Source organism: Ascaphus truei, chromosome 2 (assembly GCF_040206685.1).
Source record: "Ascaphus truei isolate aAscTru1 chromosome 2, aAscTru1.hap1, whole genome shotgun sequence".
Classification (NCBI taxonomy): Eukaryota; Metazoa; Chordata; class Amphibia; order Anura; family Ascaphidae; genus Ascaphus; species Ascaphus truei.
Window position 1 is genome coordinate 80,842,946 of NC_134484.1, and position 25,193 is coordinate 80,868,138.

A 25,193-nucleotide genomic window follows, 5' to 3' on the forward strand; every position below is an offset into this window, starting at 1 on the left:
TCAGAGAGTGCGTTTTCCATAAAAAATATCTGATTATTTATTATTAGTCATGAAGATAAAAAACGGAGGTGTCACCCCACCTACGCGTTTCACGCCGGGGCGCTTTATCAAGGTGTCATTGATATGATGACCCGCCTGAACAAACATTGTTTGTGGAGATAATCACAGAAAGTAACTCTTTTCTTCTCCAAGGCCTCATTTGCCATCCAAAATGAGGGGGCGTGCAACATACTAAAAGGGAAAAATTGTTAGAAACTGCTGACAATTTGAATAAAGAAAAAAATATTTATTATGCAATGATGTGGATAAAGAAAAGTAGCACAACGTTTCGGGGTTAGCCTTCATCAGGTTAAAGAAAAAAAATGACACAGAGCAGTGTCCTTAAAAACCTTCACCTTACATGTGCTAATGTGTCAACTGGAATTCAATTTGCTACTGTACATAAAGGATGTTTGTACAAATGTAAGTGAGCTGTGTATGTTACGTTGTTTTGATTTTTCACAAAACACTACCATGTTACTGATGGGTCCCGCCACCATAGTCACATACAGGCCACCGACAGGGGAGGGGGGCAATCGGAACAAGTGACCAAGGCCTGCGGCAACAGGAGGGGGGAAGGGGGGGCGGCGGCCATGGGTATATTAACATATCTGCCGCACTTAGGCACTTGCCTGTGTCTGCCGCCTGCTCCTGCCGCCCTGCTTCTCCTTCAGAATCCAGAGTCAAATGAGGCCGTGGACACTACTCATTACCATGGTAACGCAACGTCATGACATCATTTGATGTCTCTATGTCATGGTTGCCATGGCAACGAGGCACCGTGTGACATTGGTTGTGACTTCTGCTGCGTCATTTGACACTCGATTTTGAAGAAGAAGCAGGGCGGCAGAACCGAGGTGGCCGGTACAGATAAATAAGTCCCTTCCCTTTACTATAGGTCCATAGGCTGCCCCAAAATGTTGCTGCCATATGCCCGGGCCTAATGGTAAATCTGACACAGGGCCAAACTGTCCGGCGCTGGAAGTTGGGCAGGGGTCTGCATCTGGCCGCTGGGCCCCTGGTTGCCACTGGGCCCCGGCTCTCCCTAGCTCCTGTGGCATCTCTTTTTTGCTGGTGCAAATCAGCTTCCGGCACACACCGGCAGGAGAGAGAGGCCCAGCGTTGGGGAGAAAGGCAGGCCCAGCAGGAGGCCCAGCATGGGAGAGAGGCCAATAGCAGCTGGAGAGAGTTGGGGCACCAGAGGCCCAAGACCACCAGAAAAGTGGTATTTTGTGTGTGGGGGAGTATTGTATTTTGTGAGTGAAGGGGGGGCATTATATTTATGGGATGGGGGGATTGAGGGAGGGGGATTGAGTGAGAGGAGGGTAATTAAGTGAGTGGAGTGGGGAAGAGTGAAAGGAGAAAGGGAGTGGAAGAGGGAGGTGGGGGAGTGTGAGAGTGGAAAAGGGGAAATTGGGGGAGAGTGAGTGAGAAGGAGAGGGGGGACGAGTGACAGAAATACATGGGAAAAGGAGGAGAATAGAGGAGGTGGCTCGCAAGGGCTTGCAAGGTCGCTGACACAGGAGAAGGAGGAGAGTGGTTGAAACTCTAATCCTGGCCTCCAGGAAATCTGTTGGCAGCCCTGATTATATACCCATTAGAATGTATTACTCACAAAACTACATTGAAGATGTATTTAACAAAACTATTACTGTGAAGCAAGTTACTATCTATATGAGGTGATAATGTCATGGTTATGCTAATAAGGTATGATGTCACAAATACATTACTTTTTGAGCCTTTTGTGATAGGTTGGAGGAATTTCACCTGCAGGGTGAAAGTTTTTATGGACACTGTTTACACACCTGATGAAGGCTAACTGTGAATTCTTATTTGATATTTACAGCATATAAAATTTAGCAACGTACAGATACTGTAGACATATAAAACAATCAGAGTAGAGTTTATACTTTAGAGTGTATTATACATTTCAATCTACAACATTATACACAGCTAGGCTACATTTTCTGAGATACACAACAGAAAAGCACAATAGTTATTGTACATTACTGAAATGTATTTTTTTTAAAAAGCAACTCCCAATATTGTACATGGGGTGCGGGAGTCTTGCATACAATCAGGAACCTTTCCCAATTATTCCCCCTCCAACACAGAATGGCAGATCTTCACTCTGCCTCATACTGACAATAATCACAGTAAAACCCTTCTCAGACAGACATGTATAATACAGGAACTGGGTTTTTCTATTCTTATTCATTTTGTTCCTGAAGAGAGATTTGCATACATTCTGCTGACATTACATTAGTCGTGCCTGTATGCCGACACAAGATCCACTGATACTTATTGAATACAGGCATACCCCGCATTAACGTACGCAATGGGACCGGAGCATGTATGTAAAGCGAAAATGTACTTAAAGTGAAGCACTACCTTTTCCCACTTATCGATGCTTGTACTGTACTGCAATTGTCATATATGTGCATAACTGATGTAAATAACGCATGTGTAACAGGCTCTATAGTCTCCCCGCTTGCGCACAGCTTCGGTACAGGTAGGGAGCCGGTATTGCTGTTCAGGACGTGCTGGCAGGCGCATGCGTGAGCTGCCATTTGCCTATTGGGCGATATGTACCCTACTCGCGAGTGTACTTAAAGTGAGTGTACTTAAAGCGGGGTATGCCTGTACATGTGTTTGCCAAACTTCAAAATGGAGTTATATGGTTCAGACATAATGCCTCAAATTTTAATTATTGAAATGGTTGTTGCAGTTGTAATTATCAATATAGATTATAGAAATAATAAGTGTGACAATTTATTTATTACATCAGTGGACTGTAAACGTTTCCTTGAGTCATGTTAGATGTATTTCATGTATCCGCATTGTTTGCTCCGTCCCATGTGGCAAACGTATCTGGAACAGAATGCATTAGCGAGGAGAAGATGGCTACCAGAAGTAGGCACCTGAAGCGAAAGAGAGAAAGTGCACAAGGACATGTATGTATATAAATCTATACTATTAACTCATTCAAACTCTCGTCTTGCACTGATAATATTGGTTGTGACAAAGAAAAGTTGGCAGTAACACTAAGAACATTAGTTACTTGCACATGATATAAAAATAGCCAAGATGGGAACAGAAAAATTGCTGTACTCAGTAATTCTATTTTCTGAGTGAATGCATTAAAGTCTGCACTCAGTATAACATTTCTTTGAAAGTCAATTAATAACTGCCGGAGGGTAAGAAATGTGTGCTTTTTTTACATGCTTTAAGAAAAGAGGGGGACAAATAAATGGTAGATTAGTACATTAGCTAGCCAGAGGCTGCAAGCAAACACAGAGAAGAACAGTAACAAGCAGCAAAGGACAATTGCAGTGAATCAGATACACATAGTTACTAAAGTGGGAACGTAGCATGACATTAGGACTGTATTATGGTCCAAACGTGACAGAATGGAATCCTGAGAATGCTGCTTCTATTAGATGGTACGCAGTGCATTGTCTTTGTTCATACAAGAAATAGTCAAAACACTGAGGAATGATGAATAATGGGTGAAAAGACCATCATGATAAACATTTATGATTTTAAAAGGAATGATGCAAAATGTGTACATGGCCATATGCTACAAACATTATTTATTAACAAAAAAAAATGATATAATACAAAATGTGGCAGCCGAACTTATCAAGGAATTTCTCCTGAACCCCTTCGCTGAGAGTTTCTCCTGAACCCCTTTGCCTGCAATGCATTGCAAATCGGTGGCAGTGCAGGGATTAAATGGCAGATGCGTCAAAGCAGGGTGGTCAAAAGAAAGACGCTCTAACTTTGCGGTCCTTGACTGGCTGTGCGGGGCGGTGATTTGTCTGCATGCAGCAGGACTCCACTCCTTCTGCCCCAGTGGTGCTCAGAAGACTGCGAAACTTGGCGAGCTAAGTAAAGAAAGAAAATATTGTCAGTTTTTTTTTTTTTTTAAATGCATTGGAAAATAAAAAAAATATTTAGTTGCTCTGGATTTATTGTTTTCTGTAATATCTGGTTACTGATATAATTGCAATAACCTTCACCTCTAATAGTATGTAGTGCCTATTTTCATTGGATGGCAAACAGTTAGCCAGTAAATCACAATCCGGTCAGATTAAAGTATTCCCATTGGCCATTAGCGGAGATGGCTGTGAGTCATTAGAACATTCAATCACTAAAGTGTGAAAAATAGAAGGTAGGAAAGCCGGAGTTAAGAAGTTTTATGGTTCACAAGCCATGAGTGTGGAGTTCCATAATATAAAAATGGCAATAACATTTAATCCATGTTGCCATTTAGAATTGGTTAGATTTTATCATGTACAGTATAACTTAACCAAGAACTACTGTAGAACGTTTGAAAAAGTAAGAAAAAAGTTAAATGTATTGCTTTTAATTTAATTACATTTAATGCCCTCCTACTGTCTCTGCACGTTCTTCCTACCTACCAATTAGATTGTAAGCTCTTCAGAGCAGGGACTCCTCTTCCGAAATGTTACTTTTATGTCTGAAGCACTTATTCCCATGACCTGTTATTTGTATTATTTGTTATTTATATGATTGTCACGTGTATAACTACTGTGAAGTGCTATGTAAATTAATGGCGCTATATAAATAAAGACATACATACATGTCCCTTTTAATAGAAAATGAAAATATGTCATCTCCAAAGGTAGAATATTATGTTTTAATTGCACCTACCTGTTCGGAGCTGACAGAAATTGGCTCCTTTAGGACAATCCATATCACACTCTCAAAAAGTGGTGGGACAGTGAGTGACCCGGGATAGGTCCAGAAATCCAAGCAGTCGGGAAACAAACATGAAGGATCAAAGTCTGTAAAAGATGACTGCTTGCCCTATAAATATACAAAATGCAGTTACTATCTAGAAGACACTGGTGGTGCCATTCCTTATAGCCCATTGACTAGGCCATAAAGTGTCTTCTGGTGTCGGAAGGTGAAATTCTAATTTTTATTAAGGTGCGTGGCCTAAAAATCATACATAATATGATGAGAATCACATAGCAGTGAATAGTGAATACGTGTGATTGCTTTCATAGATCTCATTGTAACATGTTTTTCATTCTGCTGTTTCCTTGCATGTGAAAGTCACGATAAATTCTAAATTGAAGCAAAGCCTACTTAGATTATTTATTGTTAAAGCAGTAATACTACATTCCTCTCCCCCCCCCCCCTTTTTTTTTTCTTTTCTTTCTTTAAATGTAAAGCATGTGGCAATGTATAATTCTACATTCTTACCTATGCTGGCAATCGTTTGGTGCTCCTGTATCCATGTGTAAAAATCCTGATGGCGTGACTAACATAATGTCTGCTTCAGGCAGTGTAACTCAGCAGCTACAATGTATCCTTATTTTACTAAGGTAACATTATCGATTGTAACAATTTACAGCTCAAACGGCTGGGAATATTGGCAACCCATTATTACAAACAGGAAAGTGTTTAAAAAATCTTACACTGCTTAGGAGGTGGGCTAAAACCTGCTATAGAAAACATAGGATGCTTTAAAACTAATTAAAAAATGGCATTAAGATTTGAATAATATTTTTTTAAATGCAGAAAGTATTACCTAATACTACTGAACTGATTTATTTGAAGGAAAAAAAAAAGATATACGATTTCACATGTTTTGCTGCCTAAAGCCTTTAGACTCCTAAAAAAACCTAGTGCACTAGGTGTGTCAGCATCCAAATTGGCAATAGATTGATTATAATAGAAAAGAGTATCCATCTTCGACAGTACATACCTTCTGAATATTTTGGAAATAAATGGAGTAGCTCTACTGGTTTCAATACAAAGCACAAATATAATACAGTATAACATCACAGCCTATTCTTCTCCTATGCTACCTTCGATTTAATGGCATCCAATGCATCTGTAATTCTCGCAATATTTGTATTATGTTCACCAATCTAAAAATGAATAGATATAGAAATTACATTTTTACTCAAGAAATAAGACATCTGGATGCTTTCAATAAGGTTCCATTCAAAGGAAATGCATGCATATTTAAAATGTTATGTCTTTTGAAATGTAAGAAAAAACAAATGCATGCCTGCTAAATGTCTTATGGGTGAAATTAATCTTAGTTTGTAAAAAATATCAATATTTTGGAGAAAAAAAACTTAACATTGTCATTTTTATCTTCCTTAAACATATGTAATCATACAGAGAAAAAGCAAAAATGTAGGTGTTTTGGTTTCTTTGGACATTTAAAAGTATTGTATTTTCATATGGGGATTGAGGAGTGCCTGTCAATCAAGTGTGGACTCAACCTCAAGTCCACCTTGCACCTGTCAGAGGACCAATAATGATTACAGGGAAGGAGAGTGATTTCTCATAAAAAGGCAGTAGCTAAAGTAAATCACTACCTTCCATGTCTCTGCTCCCCATATTAATAAGCTAAATTAAAAACAAAATACTTAAATCTTAGAAGGGAATGCCCCTTTACTTGAGTAATACACAATGTATTGGGAGACCAATCCAGGTGTAGCCAGGTATCCCCTGGGCTACTAATCTGCCCTGCCTAACACAAGCCCTGGTACCAGCGTAGGCAGTGTTAGGGTTAAATCCATGCTCCTTGCTGCTGCAGTAAACAACTCCCTTGAATGACAGGGGGTGGGCCTAAGGCCTGGGTACGGCCCTATCAGGGGCTCAGTCCCAGGACCCTTCCCTGGGTACAAAAGGGTCTGTAGCCTAAATTTAGTCTGGCTGTGCAGAGTTGGAAGTGTGGAGCCAGGGCTCTGGTTCACCTTCCTTCTCCTCCTTCAGGGGAGTGGGATCAGCTACCCCACATTCCCCCAGGGAGTGTGGGAGTCAGAGATAGACCTTTGGGGCCTCAAGCCCTGGGGGTTGAGTTCAGGGACCAAAGTAAAGAGTATGCTGATATTTATGCTGTGTACGGCTGTACTTTCTGCAATAAAGAACTGTTCCTGTTTTTATACTCCTGCCTGAGGCTGCAGTTTCTTCAGGGAGGGAGTGAGTGTTTTCCACAGGGGATAGCGCCTATTCTTATAGGCCCTGTGGGAATGGAGGCACTGCAACACCGAGCAAGAAGCTGTAAAGATCCCTAAAAGCCTGTCCTGATTATCGCCAAACAACACAGGCGGATGCTCAGAGCCTCCTGTGAACCACACAGGTAGCACCATCACCAGGTAACTGCAGGAAAGCTTCCTTAGGTTGAGGGAACATGGGTTACACAGGTAAAACTACTAAATGTCCTGATTTACCATCCTGGTTTGAAAAAGTCTTGACAAAAGTACAAAATATAGTGGAAAATATAGAGTGAAGGATGGAAGAGTTAGAGAGAAGGGTGCGAAAGTTAGAGAGAAGGGTGGGAGAGTTAGAGAGGAGGTGTGGGTAGAGTTACAGAGGAGGGGGAGAGAGTGTAGGTGGGCCATTAAACAATGTTTGCAAGGGTCCCAAAAATTGTAGTTATGCCACTCAACAGAATATGCCCTTAAAAGTGAGGAGGAGAATTTTGTGAGTAAACGAGATTTAATAGGAAGCCAGGAGAGGGTTTTCAGCCGCAAATATGCTGAGACAGATTTAGGAGAGAGTAAAAGGATTCTAGCAGCAGCATTTAGGATAGATTATAGCAGCGACAGGTGAGAGGCAGGAAAGCTGGACATTAGTAGGTTACAATAGTCAAGATGGGAGAGAATGAGGTCCTGCATTAAAATTTAAGCAGTAGAGCGACAGAGGAAAGGGCAAATCTTTGCAATATTACGTAGGAAAAAAATGGCATATATGTCAAGAAGCTTGTAACATATTTTGAAGAGAGGAGCTACAGTGCATAAAGATCCAATAAGAGTGAGAAATTGCAGACCAACGTCTAAGAACATAAACCCAGGGAGGAATTTAAAGGGATTAGAGCTACCAAGGGAATCTACAGTATTTATACAGTTTATGGCAAGTAGCCAAAAGGCTTAGCCATTCTGTCAGATGTTGTCTAGAATATGGATAAAGAATAGATCAAAATTCTAGCTTAATCTAAGACTCTACCCTGAGTATCAACCAACTGCACACCCTCATAAGTGCAGTGCGATACTGAGAAGTTTGGGGGCCCAAGTGACCCTTGGTGGGTGAAGTTGGGTTTTGATTTATGAAGATTTTTTAGGACTATATTTTTGTGATTTTCCCAATAAAGACTTTGTTTTAGTTTTTTAAATAAAAGTCCCTGGTTCCCTTTTGAACTTTACCAATCCTCCCCTGCTCGCCTCCCTGCCCAATAATCTCTGTAGTCATTTATGTTCCAAAGACCAGTCAGTCTCGCAGGCACTAACCACTAGACCACCCTGTGAGTTGCTCAGCATTGACCAAATCCCCCTGGCTGGGTGGTCTACAGAAGATTGGCATCAGGCAGGGTATAATGCTACATGTAGAGTGTACAGAGGGTAACTGGGCATAAGAGGGAAGTAGTCAAATAGATTAAAGAGCAGAAGGGGGAAACTGAGAAGGCGAGACAATGGGGCACGAAGGGAGAAATGGAATATGAAAAACCTTGAGGAGAATATTACATAGAGCGTTGAATACTAATCCAGGATCTGTGTCGGTCACATGGAACCAAGCTTTCAAGATTTGTTTCAACATAAAATGCTGTTATGTACAAGTATAAAAATTGCTGAAACCTCACTGAGCCTAGTTAGTAAGAATCTTGCTACAACAGGGATTAGTGAGCAGGGTCCTATTTAAATCAGTCATTCACCAATGCTGTAAATTCAGTAGTCTCTAGGACTTGCTGGCAGTTTTTGTTTCTACAAGGAAAGGTACCTTTAGTTCTCACCTTCAAAAATACTCCCAGTACACCAAGTCCATCTGGCTGATGAGCGGCCTCCACAAAACTGGAATACTTTTCTGAATTCCAATGAACAATATGCAACTGGAAGGGACACAAAGTCACTTGTATTGAAACACCTACAGTATGTCTTGACATATATGCTAAATACACATTGGGGCAAAATAAATAATGTATTATCATTGATTCATAATTGTTTTAGAATGATATGGTGGCTGAGGAGTGTATTGAGCTAAACGCCAAGTCTCACAGGCCAACTCTATGACCGATAAGAGCTTTTTTTATGATGACTGTGATTGCATTTACAGCTAACCCATTTTGTATCTAACAATCTACGAAAATACTACACTGTATGCTGTACGCTACTGTCTTTGTTTCCATTTACAATCAGATATTGGCAGGATACAAAAACACATAAAATTAAGACACGAACCTGAAGATGATATTCACTTTTTAGAAGTTCCCATACTTACCTTTTTTCCAAAAGTACTACACTATAGTATATATTTTGTTTTTTTTTGTTTGCAAATATAGTATGGTTACACTACAATTCCTTGAAGAAGACTTTCTGAACTGAATGTGTGGTTATTTTGATTGAAAACAGTTTACAGTAGCGAGAAAAAGTTTGTGAACCCCAATGATAATTACGGAAATGTCATAGTTTTTCCATAATAACCAATCAAAATCAGTCTTTTCTTAAATATCCAAAAGACAATTCCCTGTATTTTGACACAAAATGATATATGAATTAGAGAAACAATGAGTAATTAAGAGTCAGGGTATGTGCAAAAGTTAGTGAAACCCTAGTTTTTTCAGCTAAATTAAAGGGAATAATTAGAATCAGGTGTTTAAATAATTATGTCAAACTTCAGGTTTGAGATTAGGAGGCCCCACCCTATTTAAAGAGCAGAAACTTTGCGAGTTGTCTTCACCATACAGGTGTGTTGAAACATGTCATGCCAAGATCAAAATAAATCATATCTGAGGACCTCAGAAAAGCAATTATTGATGCTCATCAGTCTAGAAAGGGTTACCAAACTATTTCTAAGGATATGGGGCTCCACCAATCCTCTGTCAGAAATATAGTCTACAAATGGACAGAAATAGAAGAAATTGGTCTAAAGAAAGACCAAAATATCCGGAGCTCTAAAAACAGTAATAGTGGTATCACGCTGGAATCAAATGCTGTAATAAAAAGACATATGTCCAGTACTTGAAGGGTCTATGATGAAAGTCTGCAAGTGCGTGGTTTGTAAGTGCTTTTTTCATGTGCTTTTTTCAATGTCTCAAGCAAAATGGCAATAAAGGGTTAAATTCAATAACCACTCGTGTACAGCAGGCAATGGTTGCTTTACTCACGCAACTTCAGACCGGTAAGACCCAATCAAACCGGAGCCTCGATCCTTCACATTTGGTGGCGGTTCCCCTGCGAAGATCCTGGAGGTAGGTAAGCGCGGCGTCACTCGTGGTAGTATTCACCGGGTGTTGGTCAGGCGATCACGCTGACTCCATGTCACCCTGTGTGATGTTGTCGCCGTCCATATGCGTGTCCTCCTCAGCTCAGGAATCACCGAAATCCTCCAATGGGTAGGATGACGTGCACCAAAGCAGCTGGAGTGGGGTGTGAACAATAAGGCTAAGGCCCTGTTGCACGCGTCCGCACGGCTGTCTTGCTTGCCGGCGGCGCGTGCAACTCACTGCACCGCGATCTGCGGTCTGCAGGCAACTTTTTTCGGAGCGGGGGGGCGTGACCAAACGGGTCGGGTGGGCGGGGTCATGACGAGGGGGGGCGCGGCCATGACGTGTGTCTGTGTGCTTGAGTGACATATCTCCAGTTTAATCGGGTGCTGTAAAGTCCCTTCCCGTCCACCGCCCCCTCCTCTCCCCCTCAGTTTGCCCTGAAGCGGGGCCCCGTCCCCCAGGCCCTGCATGTAAATGAGTGTGAGGACAGTGTAAATACATGTGTCCCGCTCCCCACAGCCTCCCTGCTCCCCGAAGCCTCCCCTCCTCCTCCTCTCCTCATTGCCAGGGGTTCCCCCGTGCATCTGCTTACACTGCAGAGAGTCAAAAAAGCCAGCAAAAAAAAAAGAACAGGCCGCCTCCCTACGAGCTCCTTCCCTGCTCACCTCCTCATTGGCTCGTACGCGCACCACGTGACGCGTCAACGCTCCAGAACACCTTCTTCTGGTAGCACTGGCCGGCTGACGCGTCACAGCACGTAGTGAGCCACGGATGAGGAGGCAGCGGGGACCAATGGATTGCAGGTAAGGGGCTGGTGGCGCACGCGCACGCGGCCGCACGCACCACCGGACGCAGCGGGACCGAGCCCTAAGGCAGGAAAAGCCTCTGAACAGCGTATCCAGACTGGCGTGCATCCAAGCAGGTAATCAGCAAGAGAGTATATCCACATGGGAGCCGAAGCACAGTCACACCAATGGAGAATAGGACACGAAAGTTCTTTCAAGAATTTATTAGCTAAAAAGGCATAAGGACAGACATCCTAATAGCACTCTGACCTGTTTCACGCACAGGGCACTTTGATAAAGCGCCCTGTGCGTGAAACATGTCAGAGTGCTATTAGGATGTCTGTCCTTATGCCTTATGCCTTTTTAGCTAATAAATTCTTGAAAGAACTTTCGTGTCCTATTCTCCATTGGTGTGGCTGTGCTTCGGCTCCTCTGTGGATATGCTCTCTTACAAATGGACAGAGTTCACGACCACAGTCACTCTACCCAGGAGCAGCCGTCCTACCAAAATCTCTCCAAGAAAAAACTGGAAAATCATCCAGGATGTCACAAAGAACCCCAGAGTAACATCCAAAGATCTGTAGGACACTCTCACCTTGGCTAATATGAGTGTTCATGACTCAACTATCAGAAAAAGACTTAACAAGAATGGTGTTCATTGAAGGATAGCCAGGAGGAAACCACTACTCTCTAAAAAGAACATTGCTGTCCGTCTGAGGTTCGCCAAAGAGCACACAGATAATCAACAGGACTTCTGGAGCAATTTTCTCTGGACAGATGAGTCAAAGGTAAAACTTTTTGGCCTGAATGAGAAACATTATATTTGCCGAAAACCAAATACTGCGTTCGAACAGAAGAACCTCATCCCAACCGCCAAGCATGGTGTTGGGAGTGTGGTGGTTTGGGGCTGCTTTGCTGCATTGTATCTATATTCTAGAGGAAAATATCAGGCCATCCATCTGCGAGCTGCATCTGAAGTGAAAGTGGGTCATGCAGCATTACAATGATCATAAACATACAAAATAATGGCTGCAGAAGAAGATATTCCACGTTTTAGAATGGCCTCATCCAAGTCCAGACCTAAACCCCTTCAAAATGTTGTGGCAGGAATGAAGCGAGCTGTCCATGCAAGGATGCCCTCAAATGTTACTGAGTTGACGCAGTTCTGTAAGGAAAAATGGGTCAAAATTCCTGAAAAATGATGTGAGAGACTGACCAGCAGTTACAGCAAACGCTTAGTTTAAGTCATAGCTGCTCAAGTTGGTGCCACAGGGTACTGCAACAAAAGGTTCATATACTTTCTCACACATGGATATTGAACGTTGAATCATTTGTGAATAAATAAATGTTGGAAAAGGATCATGTTTTTGTGTAATCTGATTTGGTTATCTTTATCTATTATTAGGACTCAGGTTAAGATCTAATAATATTTTATGCTTGAAATATGTGAAAATCCAAAGGGGTTCACAAACTTTTGCTCGCCACTGTAATTGGTTTTTTTGGGTTTAATTTTGGTTAATACACATATATACATACATACATACATACATACATACATACAGTACATACATACATACATACATACAGGAATCTGTACCATGTTAGCCATACTGCACAGGGGGGAGGTGTAGGCTTCACCCACAGATAACATTCCAATTGCCTTGTTTCTAATAGAGTTTTTTTGGCTTAATCAATTGTAACATCACCCGAAGAAGAGATCAGTGTATCTCGAAAGCTCGCACAAATAAAAGCATTTCTTTAGCCACAGAATGGTATTGACTATTTGTATTTGATTATATGTATGTATGTATATATATATATATATATATATATATATATATATATATATATATATATATATATATATATATATACAGTATATTGTGATATTGTCCTCTAGGTGCTGGAATAGGGCAGTTATGGGACTTTTCCAACGCACAGGAAGTTGATTTCTCCTGAATGAGCTACCCTAAGGTGCAGCTAATCAGCCTGGTCTGAATGAGCAAGGAAGAGAGAGAGAGAGAGAGAGAGAGAGAGAGAGAGAGACTGTTTTTCCCAGAGAAGAGAGGAGATAGAAAGTGCTCCCCAGCTAAAAGAAGAGGCAGGCACAGTTCGTTAGACCCACTAAATGCTGGTCGCGGAGTCTGCTGGGACTGCCTGGGTTTCCAACCCAGAGGGAAGAATGAAGGACGTGAGACCGTGCTAAAGCAGGGATGTCCTATCCATAGCACTGGAATTACAGAGAAGGGATTCTCTGAACTCTCGCAGAGTCCAGAGGGAACTACCTGGAGCCCAACAGAAAGAGAAGAGCTAAGTAACATATGAATGTACTGAGCACTATATTGCTATGTGCAGAGACTGTCTATATTTAAATATAATACTACCTATTTTGGGGTAGGAACCAGCTTAGCTGGCCATCCAGTTCGTAAGGGATAACGCTACGGTGTAGTCAGTTTTCCCTAAAGGGAATAGGTGTTATTTTTAATGTTATATTTTGACTTAAAGGGACGACGGGCCTGGTTGGTGTATGATTTAATCCTGTAAATAAACCCCCTGTATAGAGAAATACCATGTTTCCGGCCTTAATCTGGGACTAAAAGAGACTTTAAAGTGGTGTGGGCGTCACTATATATATATATATATATATATATACACACATTTTGAACATTTGAAACCTATGTTATGGGTATATTCACTTTCACTCTGTGGGAGCAGCCACAGTCTTTTTACACTTGTTACCACTATATGCAGACATACAGAGAATACATTTAAGAAATTGTCAAATCTGCTTTAAAGACATTTATTAAAGCGGCCACCAACAATTATGCCTCCCCTTTTTTAGCTAGTAAGTAATAAAGAAAAAAATGTTCTATACCTCAGCTGCATAGTTTAGGCCATCCACCTTGTGCTCAGATCCATGGTCATCAAAACATCCCCAGTGGAAGTGGAACTGACGCAACCTGTACCTTCCGCAAAGTGGTCCACCTCTGACCACTAAAAGATAACAACGGAAGGTAGAAAACTTTCTTAACCAATTAAAAACATATGTATGCACAACACTGTAACTTGGCAATACTGTTAGCTATGTAAAAAGCACACCATCAAGATATGTGAGATTTGGGAAGACACATTACTTGCATGTACAGGAGTGATACCAGGTAATGTTTGAATAGCGACTTTGCTAGAGGGCAGAGAGCGGTAATACAGAGCCATATTTACAAAGTGGTTGCTAAACCATAAGATACCTTAAGGCTAATTCAAGTGGATGATCCGTAAAATGTCTTAGGACTTAGCACCCCTTATTAAATATGGCCCATAAGCTTTTGAAAATAAAAAGAAAAGAGTACGACAAGTTAATTGTAGTGTTAAAAAGTTAAACATCTATTGGAAGAGTCAACTCTTCAGTGTTTTAAAATCACCAAGAATTAAAAATAATCTTGAGGACACAAAGAATCCTGAGACAAAAACCTAAAATTCCCAAAATTCCCAAAATAAGAAATGGGTTAATTCTGTGTTGCTGTACATACATTTATGAACAAAAACAGAAATTGATGAAGGACAGAATAGTAAAACATTAGCATGCTACACGGTGCTACTGCAATGGGATGTTTGGAGTTAGTGCTTGCCTTGTGTAGCTCAGGAAACATCTGCTAATGACCTTATAGGTCAAGTATGCCTGCTGCTCTGGGACTTCTTATGACCTTCCCCAACCTTTCAGAGCTCATATCACTTCAAACCTCTTCCATAGGGTGCCTTATTATCTTCAGTTGACTACTGTTTGGGGCTGGACCTCCTGGAGCCAGCCCAAAGATTTCTTCCCGCTTGACTGTTGGTGTCCTTATTATATGGGAAGTTTGGTCTGTCACTACATGGATACATTCAAAACAGTGTTAGTTTTATCCATGATGTGCCCATTGCTTGTGCACACTTCATTTATAACTTTCAAAAAGTTATGGTATGCCTTGTTCCTTATTGAAACAAGTCTTGAGAAAAAGCCAAAATAGGATTGGCAGATCGCTTATTTGGGGAGGTAACCTTGATATTTGCAGGATTTTTTAGTTTTGTGTCTTGATAAACAAGGTGATCTATACATAGCATTACAGTAACTTATACTGTGATATATACTGTATAATTTCCACAAAAGTTAATTTATTGCCTAATATTTTTTTAATATACAAAAACAGAGTAACTAGTCGCTCACCTAGTAGTACACTGGTTGCAGCGCTCTATGCTGTGCTATATACGCTAGCAGAGTATACAGCCATTACTCTGTATAGTTCTATACTGATGTGAATTTCCCTGCAGTGTACAGTTTACCTACCTCCGCATATATCGTTGTACTATTCCTATACATGTGTATCTACATATGTGCATGTCATTAGCTATTAGCCCACCACCGTTACTTCCGAGAGGATTTTAATATCCCATGTGTGTGTATTTATATGTTCCCTATAGTTGTTTAGTTGCGTCGGTCATTGATTTATTTAATAACATTTTATTATTTTTTCTGTTTTTATCTGCTGCCTGTAGGTTTGTGGCAGGAGGCTATATACCTCCTACTTTTGGTTCTAGTGATTACACCTATTTCTCCAGCACATCATACTCACTCATGTATGGTGACTTCTGAGTGCTATCATTAGGGCTTATAGTGACCCTCTTAGTCACTGATTCAAGTGTTTCCTAATATTTTTTTAAGTAGGGATGCATGTAACATTATTTTTGCCTTCTGAGGAATTGTAAAGATTTCCAAAATTATTAATATTTAGTTTAGATTATACTACGATTTATTGTACAGCATTTCTTGCTTTGTTTGCAGATTCTGGATAACAGCACACTGTTCTCCACAGAAGTATTCACTCTTTGGATGTATCATATTCAAGCTACTACATATTTTTTATTAAAACACAAACGCTTGCCTTTTGATGCTTTTTGCAAATTTACTAATGGTATCTCCTACATTTTCACATAGTTACATTCCATATGTGATGCCAAGATTCATAGATCTACTGTATGCAAATACTGTAATAGTAAATGAAACATTTTATTAGAAACATACTGACTTCAAAGAATATTTTGTTCCTGGTACGAAATTATTGACCCTTAAATTGAGACTGATTAATACTCTAAGATGGGGGTCTGTAGACAGCACTCAACACTTGCCGATTTGAATGGTGTACTTGAATGAGAGGGCGCACATGGAACAGAGGATCACCACCAGGATCTGTATTGCTCATATCTATGGGAGAAGGAGCGTGGTTGACAGGGCAACCAAAAAAGAAACCTATGTGCACTCTCTATGACCATTTGAGGGCTGGGAAATATTCAATCCTAGTGGAAACTACTATATTGCCACTCACTAATATTGTGAGTGACAATATAGGGGTTCCACATAGGATTGAATATTTCCCAGCCCTCAATTGGTCAGAGAGTGCACATAGGTTTCTTTTTTGGTTGCCCTGTCAACCACCCTCCTTCTCTGGTATTCCTTATTCCTGTATGCACCCGACTGACTAGCACCATAAATAATACAATAGGAGAGTGGTAGTACTGTAAATCCTTTTTTGCATTGCTCATATCTATTGAAGAAAAGTTGTCTGTAGAACCTCTGATGCCAGGGACACCAGAAGACACCTCTACCTGACTGCTACCATATAGCATCCGTTAACATAGCAACCATCACTTCTGCTAATGACAGCATCTAACAGGCCCCTACACTTGATTACTAATGTTTAGCATCTGTTCACCTAGCAACTGCCACTCCTGTTAATGACTACTGTAGTTTGACATGGACAGGTTGTGATGCAAAAGACAAACATTACAAATTAAAATGGTTGGATGGGCGAACTGTAACAGTAAGACTGCCGCTGCCATATTTGTCAATGAAAATTCCCTATTATTTTAAAAAAAAGTTGGTGTAATTGCAGTTCTCAAGTTAGACGTAGCACTAGGCCTTTTTGTCTTGACCCCTCCTCCCCGTTTCAAAGCTCAATCATTTCACCTTTTTAATTGCAGTTCTTGCAAAGCCCCTGTTAGTGACCAGTCTATCAAATACAGCTCTCCCACCATTAGAGGTTAGGAGAGCTTTTTGCAGGTGCAGCAGGAATAGGATCTACAGATGGGCCATGCCGTGAAATGGTTGTAGGCTTAAAATTATTTTGATAAAAAAATTGAACTAAATAACCCTTGCTTATGTAGCCTGGTCTTCCCCTTGGTCTTCCCCTTGCTCCATTACCTCCGCTAAAGTGGGGGAACACAGCGGGGAGGTGTGAGTGGTGACGGCTCGTCGGAGGCTCCGGCGGCTCCCGGTAAAGGGCGCCGCCATGTGGGGAGTGCAGGCGCATGTGCGGAGGTTCGCACATGCGCAGAAGGAGTCGCGGCAGCCATTAAAGTGAGCGCATGCGCAGTATGCTAGGCGCACGCGGCGGCTATGGGAATATGCTCTGCGGGCACTACAAATCCCAGCAGCCACTGGGGCTGCAAGAACACATGGTCTGACATAGCCAATGGGGCTGCAGCAGTCCCCTGCGGCCAGATAGTTACATTTCACAATTATTGCCAATTACACCTACTAGGTTGCTAGAAGAAATGAATTCAGATTGCCTACATGCACACCTTGGCAGTTTAAACACTCAAATGTCCTCACATTGTTTTAACCACGTCTGCTCACGGCAGCTGTTTTTATTCTTTAGTTCAAATTAATAGTTTTAACCTATGGGTCATGAAAATTGTTTTACACAGAAGTTATTTATTAGCAGCACTTCATAATTCCAGTGCCTGCTACCATTTCATTGTCAGGTCTCACAATTTGGTACTAACCCTTATTAGCCAAATGTTGCTATTGGTGAGGCTTTAACTCTAGATATACTTATTATCGGCCTCCTTGGACCACCAATATGGGTTTCTTCTAATTTGATGTTGTTGGTCTATATGGCCACCTTCCTTATGTTTTAGATTGTCCAACGACAAAGATGGTCCCTGTTCTCTCACTCTACCTATTCCCTAGATCAGCGGTGCGCAAACTGTGGGGCGCGACCCCCAGGGGGGGCGCGACACTGCCGACGGGGGGCGCGGGGTTTACAGAGGCCCCTCGCGCTTCCCGAAGGCACTTAAATTAAGTGCCGGGGGAGCTGCAGGGCCTCTGTAAACCTTACTTACCGTGGCTTCGGCGGCTTCCTCCCTGCATCGCCATGGCAACGCGGCGTCAAAATGACGCTGCGAGGTCATGTGACGTCACGTTGCTATGGCAACGTGACGTCATTACGCCGGAGCGTGGGTAAGTTGGGGTTGGGGGGGGGCGCGGGAATGAGGGGACAGCCGGCAGGGGGGCGCAGGGAAAAAAGTTTGTGCCCCCCTGCCCTAGATAATTGCATTTTGATCCTCAGGTGGCACCTGGATTAAATTCTACAAAGTTTTACACTACATTCATAGTTAGAGCAAAGCATCCCTCCTCCCACTTCCATTTTCAGCTGTTAAATATATATATTATATTGGAGTTAACATGTACTGATTCACTGAAAAATTCAATATATGTTAACAAAATTACAAATCCAATTATGAATAGCAGCCATGGAATTTTGCAACATAGATACTCCAGGTTATTCTATGGGATATTGTTACGGCAACCTGATATTCTACTTAAAATAATAGGCTACGTTTCTTAGATTAATATCTGAAAGGCTCATGTGGAACAGATTAGCATGAGCTAGCAATTCTTGTATATTGAAAATAGAGTTGGGGGTCAACTCTAAAATGTAATATATATTATTTCTGTGTGTCTCTGTAAGAAACTAGTCAATTATGTTTATTACTTGATACAGATCTATTAGCCAGTGGTTTTAACCCTCTCTTCAGACAGGGACGTTTGCTTTTATAATTGAGTAATACGTTAACAACCATAACATTTTACTTGGTTTACATACTGTGTGCATGTAATAGTAGTTGATTATCTAGAAAATATGGACCTGTTGTTGATAAAGGATTATGCATAAAGTTTTCAAATGTTGTCCCATCGTTGGGTTGTGAGAAGAATCTGATGTCCACCCGCAGTTTCCCTAATCTGCTTCTCACCTAAGAACCCTCTACTGCCCATCCATAGCAAAAGTTCATTTTCAGTTTCAGGATTTGAGTAATGGACCGGCCTTAGAGCAAGGCCGCATTGGGCCATGTACCTTCGAAGGCCCTGCTCTCCCTCCTCCTGTCAGCACTGGGATCCAACTTCCACCTGACCGGAGGGGGGAGATGAAGTTGGGAGATTTGGGGTCCACCTCCCCCAACTCCCCCTTCTGGTCGGGCAGATGTTAGATCCCGGTGCCAACAGGAGGAGGGAGAAGAGGGAGAGGAGGAAGTGCGGGACCCTCGGACAGGCAGAGAGAGGTGTGTGTGTTTTAACTTTTTCAGAACAGACTGCCCCCTGTAGTGTCATGTTGCCATGGTGACCGACCTCAAATGATGCCACAATGCCATGGCAACGTGCCGTCACATGCCGCCGTGATGTCATGACACCGGGATGCTGCTAGAGAGCCGCTCATCAAGGTAAGTCCTCGTAACTGTTTTTGTTTTTCACAGGTGGGGGCCCGCTGCCAGCATGCCACCTTGGGCCCCACAAAGCCTAATGCCAGCCCATTTAAAAAATGCCAAGAATTAAAAACAGCATTAGCCTTAAACGTGGCAGGGGAAATTGGGTGACCAATGTTGGAGACAGCACATTGCCTTATGTACCTCAAAAGAGATTAGCCTATACTTCATGTACAGAGATAACTGTAAATACTGTATATTTGAACACACCAGAGATACATCTCTCCCCCTCCCTCTTTTCTGCTCTCGCCCCTTATCTATAACCATCTCCTTAGCAAACACCTTAAATAATGTCACATTACATAAAGATAATTATCCTTAAAAAACGCAACGTTTACCCTATTCTAATTAGCTCAATATTTTTGCATATCATTACTTTACTGAATGAAAAAAACGAGAATGTCCACAGCACTCCTTGTTGCATTTGAAAAATGTCTTACACATCTTTCTGTATTCAAGCCTTCATAAAATATAAGCATCAGCAACATTTTAGGATACTCGTGGCTTGAGAAAGGGCGAGTATTCTGAAATATTGCAGTGAGCTGTGACATTATCTTTTTTCATGATATTACACGCTAGGTAGTGATGCTAATCAGCTGTTTTGTCGGCACCCATTTGCTACCATTATCAATATACAGATGCAGCTGCCGTTATTCAAACTTTTACCAGGGTAAATTTTGTGTTGTGCCGCAAGTTTTCACAAGTTTTTCCGGGACAGACATAATGGCCCATCAGATTAACACACCTGCTGTGTGAGTCCTACCGGGGTCCGCCTGTCTGTAATAGACATGCAGTAAGAGATAGGCTGAATCAGTCACTCTAACTGCGCACCTCTCACAGGCTTTCGCGGGGGTTTTATTTAATTTTAAACATTACAGTAATGTAGCAGGGGGTCTCCTGAGCTGAATCGCATTGATTTCACGCCAGGGACCCCCTACTTCCCAAGATACAGGCACCGTTATGGGGTGCCGGGATCTCCTATGCATTGAAATGTCCTCAGGTGATCCCCATGGGTGTTTGGGGGTACTCGGGTGGTCCCTGTGGGCATCCTGAGGTGGTCACCGCTGGCCTGCAGTGTCACAAGAGAACAGAATTTATATATAATAACCGGGCCAGATTGAACAAGATTAGGATATAGTAAACTGAATGAGTTTATTTCTTATGAGCAGAACAGACAATACATTAAGCAAATAACATTACAGAAATATTTACACTTACTGGGGTTGGATAATGAGATATTCAGTCGAATAGCAACTCATTAGTTGTTACAGTCACAACAAGCACAGGAATAAGGGGTGCAAGCAATTATATAGATGCAGGACCCAATTCCTAACATGCAGTTCAGTTATTGGTGAACAATTACCTTGTCCCAATCACAGGTTGACAGGTAACGTGAGAAGCAGGGTTTACCCAGCCCCTCATTAGTATACCCCTCCCCTGGTCCTACTTGGCCAGCCCATTTATAAAAAAAATATGACAAGAGGTCTGGGTGCCATTATGTCTAGTAAAATGGTTATTGGGGCAGAAACCTTTCCTGTAGGGGTGTTACATTTAACAAGTGAAGTGATTATCACCTAGTTGTGAGACCAGGTCTGCATATTCAAGGGGGTGAGTCATAGCCCCTTTGATCAGCATATGGCCTCACCTCTGGTGTTACTTAGCCAAAGGGGTCGGGAAGTATAGGACATCTCAAAGGACTTTTAATTATTTCTTCCTTGGCTACACTTAGTATATCAAAGCCCCATTTGCTGAGTTCTGCTCTGCCTTATCACATATAGCAGAAAAATAGACACGTTCTAAAATATAACTTCTGGTGGAGGAATATGTTAAAAAATGCATGTGCAACCTTGTCTATATGTGTACTGTGATCTCTCCAAAAATTAGCTGGCTAGCTTGTTATACATCCATAGTAATTACCACACAGACTGTAGGAGTTTGCAGCCTTATCTTGGAACAAAACAGATAGGTTAGGGGAATGCAGATCAACATATACACAGATCCCATTAACCCTTCATATCCCGATCATGATAACAGGATATATATAATAACACACAGTACTGCTGGGGAAATACATCTAAGACCTGGGACAATTCTGCTGAAGCAGGGGAATGCAGATCAACATATTCACAGATCCCATTAACCCCTCGTGTCCCACAAGATTGCAGGGACTGCCGGCTGGGTGTGACCCCTTTATTACAAGCCTCGCAGCCGCTATCATGACATGCAGTACGATTCCTGTATTTTAAAAAAAATAAACATGGCCTACAGTTCAATAAATACACCCCTGTGCCCCAATATAAAACCAATATTTCTTTTTATAGACACAGAATTAATACTACAGACCAGAGGGGGTCCCCGGGTGGTCCACACAGGTGTCCACAGGCCCCACAGTGCACCCCGGGGGGTTCCCATGGGTGTCTGGGGGCCCTCGGGTGGTCCCTGCTAGGCTCCGTGGGCCTCCAGGTAGTCCCTGTGAGCCCCAATGGGGTCCCTGGGTCATCCCCATGGGTGTCTGGGGGCTCTCGGGTGGTCCCCGTGGGTCTCCGGGGGTCCCACAGCTATGGGCCCCCCGGTTTTTCCTGCAGATGACCGTGGGTCCTCAGGTGGTCCCCGTGGGCGTCCGGGGATCCCCGTTTGCCTGCGGTACCATTCCTGTATTTAAAAAAAAGAAACATGGCCTGCATATCAATAAATACACCCCCCACCACCACCAAACACATACAGTAGAGTAATGGACAAAATAACTATTATCCAGATATGAATAATAGATTATTTGACCATTATTAAACACAACATTAGCCATGTAGCATGAATAAAGTAAATACAAACCGTTCTACTTACCCCTACCAATGTGTCCTCGTCAGCATACTGCAGGTCCATGTCCCCCGTTGCCAGAGAGCATACATAGCAAAATACAATCTAATGGCTCCTAGTCCCTTAATCACCTTAGTGGTTAATAACCGCTATAGTAATTAAGGGGTTAACCCACCCTGCCCAGCTACCCACCCGGGAGGCCTAACCACCCACCCCGGACCACACCCACAGGGACCACCTGAGGACCCACGGACACCTGCGGGGAGGAACTGGGGACCCGCAGGGACAAACCGAGGGCACCCAGACCCCTGTGGGAACCACTTGATTGCCCCCAGACATCTGTGGGGATGACCTGGGACCCCTAGAAACCCGCGGGGACCACCCCTGTATCCATTGGGGCCCGCAGAGACCCGGTTGGACCACCTGGAGGCCCACAGAGCCTAGCGGGAACCCCCCAAGGGCCCCCAGACACCGTGGTTACCCCCCAGGGTGCACTATGGGGCCTGCGGACACCCGTCTGGACCACCCGAGGACCCCCGCTGGCCTGTGGTATTAATCATGTGTGTAAAAAAAAAATATATGGTTTTATGGGGGTGGGTTGTGGGTTGCGTTTTGCTGGTTAGTACATATTTTTATTAATATGTTATTACTAATGTATTGTAGCAGGGGGTCTCTGGAGCAGGACCTTGTTGATTGAAATCTCCCGATCACGTGACGCAAGACATTTACATGCATAGGAGATACCGGCACCCCATCACAGGTCCTGTTTTTCGGGAAGCACGGGGTCCTCGGACCTGAAATAAATGTGGTTAAGCTCCGGAGACCCATTGCTACATTACTGTAATGTTCCAAATTAAATAAAACCACCGTGATCGCCTGTGAGAGGCGCGCAGTTAGAGTGATTGATTCAGCCTATCTCTTACTGCACATCTATTACATACAGGCAGACCCCGGTAGGACTCACACAGCAGGGATCTCTGCTGTGTTAATCCGATGGGCCATTATAGTCTGCGCCGGCAAAACTTGTGAGGATCACGGACAAATCTCGAATCCATTTAGAGATTTGTTCGAATAACGGCCGCTGCATCTGTATATGAAGGGCATGTGCTGTCCATAATTTGTATTACTTTACCCTGAATGAATGCCTTATTCCCTAATGTCCCGTTGTTTGTCCTGATTTAACAGGTTACGAACTCATGGAAGGGGAAGGGGGAAGGGGGAAGGGAACCCTCGCTACTGCTAGATGTAGTGATATGGTGCTACTATCTGGGGTGATAAGATGAGAAGACACAGAGAGAACAGAACCCCAATGGAGAGCACTCAATCACAAATCACAGAACAATGAAAATGGATATAGGAATGGAATTTATGTAGTGGTGAGGAGTGAGTGGGTTAAAATTACTTTAATGGGAGTAAATACTCAACTAAAATAAATACAACACTTAAATAACAGGTATAATTAGACTCAAAAATTAGCCAAAAAAGCGCAGCGAAGTAAAATGGGCCGGATACTAGGCGTAAAGTGAGTACTGCCCTCCTGGTAGTTATACAGGATGCAGGTAGGTAAGTATATATATATACCGAGGTCACCTATAGCATATACATGTGATGAGAGTCCAGCCACTAGTATAGGCTATTGTAGCGACTATTGTAGGTAAGTATACTCTCACACAGATAGGTATTAGTGAATCAACCTACTCACATGCTGATATGGCCAAACGGTCAAACAATAAAGCCGGAGAGAACACAGCAAGTGTCAGTATCAATCTGGCTATATGTATAGACTGTGATCGTAATTCAGTCAGTCATGACCAGTCCAGAGTCTCAGAGAGACCTCAGCCTCTGCAGTGTGTATCGGAATACACACACTGAGTGTGCCACTGTGGCTGGAGCACCCGCAGGCTAGGGAGGGCTGGTGAGGTCAATAAATGGCCAAAGGTAGGTAGGTATGAACTTAGAACAGTAGTACACATGTAGTGTCTACTTACAACTCGGTAAGTGAACCAGGTATCCAGCAGGTTTACAGCAGACCCCGATGTAGCGCTTAATAGCTGCGCACCTTCTTGCTAATACTGGGTGCTCACAGGGATAATCAAGGGTACTGCTGTAGATTTAAAATAATATTGCTTAATGCATAGACATAGCTCCGGACAGCGAGCTAGTTGAGGCGGCCGCGCTCCGATCACGAGCGCTAGTCCCGCCCCTCTGACGTGATGACGTCACTGCGACGTACGTTTCACAAGGCATGCTTTCTCAAGGCTGGATGGGAGCGTGTGTACAGCCTCCAGTATTTAACAGAGAACGTGAGCTCTGATTGGCTAGTAAGCATCCTATTCAAGGACTGGAGTTAAGTAAGTTGAGTAGGTAATGTTCGTATGTTTATATACTCACAGCGCTACATGTGGAACACCTAATGTATGCAGCTAGTATTGAGAGCAAGTTAACCTGAGCTGAAGCATGGGGATACAAAATGGAAATAGCAAGAGGTCACAGAGACCCACTGTGTGTGAGTCTAATGCACTAAATGGCAAGATGGAACATGGCTATATAAAGGGGCTAAAGACAAAACCCTCATTCAGACATTTAGGGGATAGGGTTTGGAGTGTATAAATTCAACGTGACTCGATTTTCAGTAATTCCTGATCCCAGTTCCCCTTTCTAATGCCCATTGAGAGCTGGTCTATGCCTTTGAAGGTGAGTACAGTATGATCTCCCTGGTGGTTGTCGTT

The 25,193-nt window shown here is 42.6% G+C and overlaps 1 protein-coding gene across 3 annotated transcripts in view; it reads right to left on the reverse strand.

Moving 5' to 3' along the window:
• Positions 1–271: 271 nt before the first annotated feature.
• Positions 272–25,193, reverse strand: part of LOC142481961 (carbonic anhydrase 13-like) — a 39,448-nt gene continuing 14,526 nt past the window's right edge. For 2 of the 3 annotated variants that reach the window (XM_075582990.1, XM_075582991.1), the window contains exons 3-6: positions 8,819–8,914; positions 5,883–5,945; positions 4,717–4,872; positions 272–3,926 (exon numbers count right to left, since the gene is read on the reverse strand). In XM_075582990.1, coding sequence (XP_075439105.1) covers positions 3,801–3,926; positions 4,717–4,872; positions 5,883–5,945; positions 8,819–8,914 — 441 coding nt within the window. In that variant the 3' untranslated portion in view covers positions 272–3,800. Of the gene's footprint in view, positions 3,927–4,716; positions 4,873–5,882; positions 5,946–8,818; positions 8,915–13,951; positions 14,071–25,193 lie in introns of all 3 variants that reach the window. The other variant, XM_075582989.1, reaches the window with a different exon arrangement.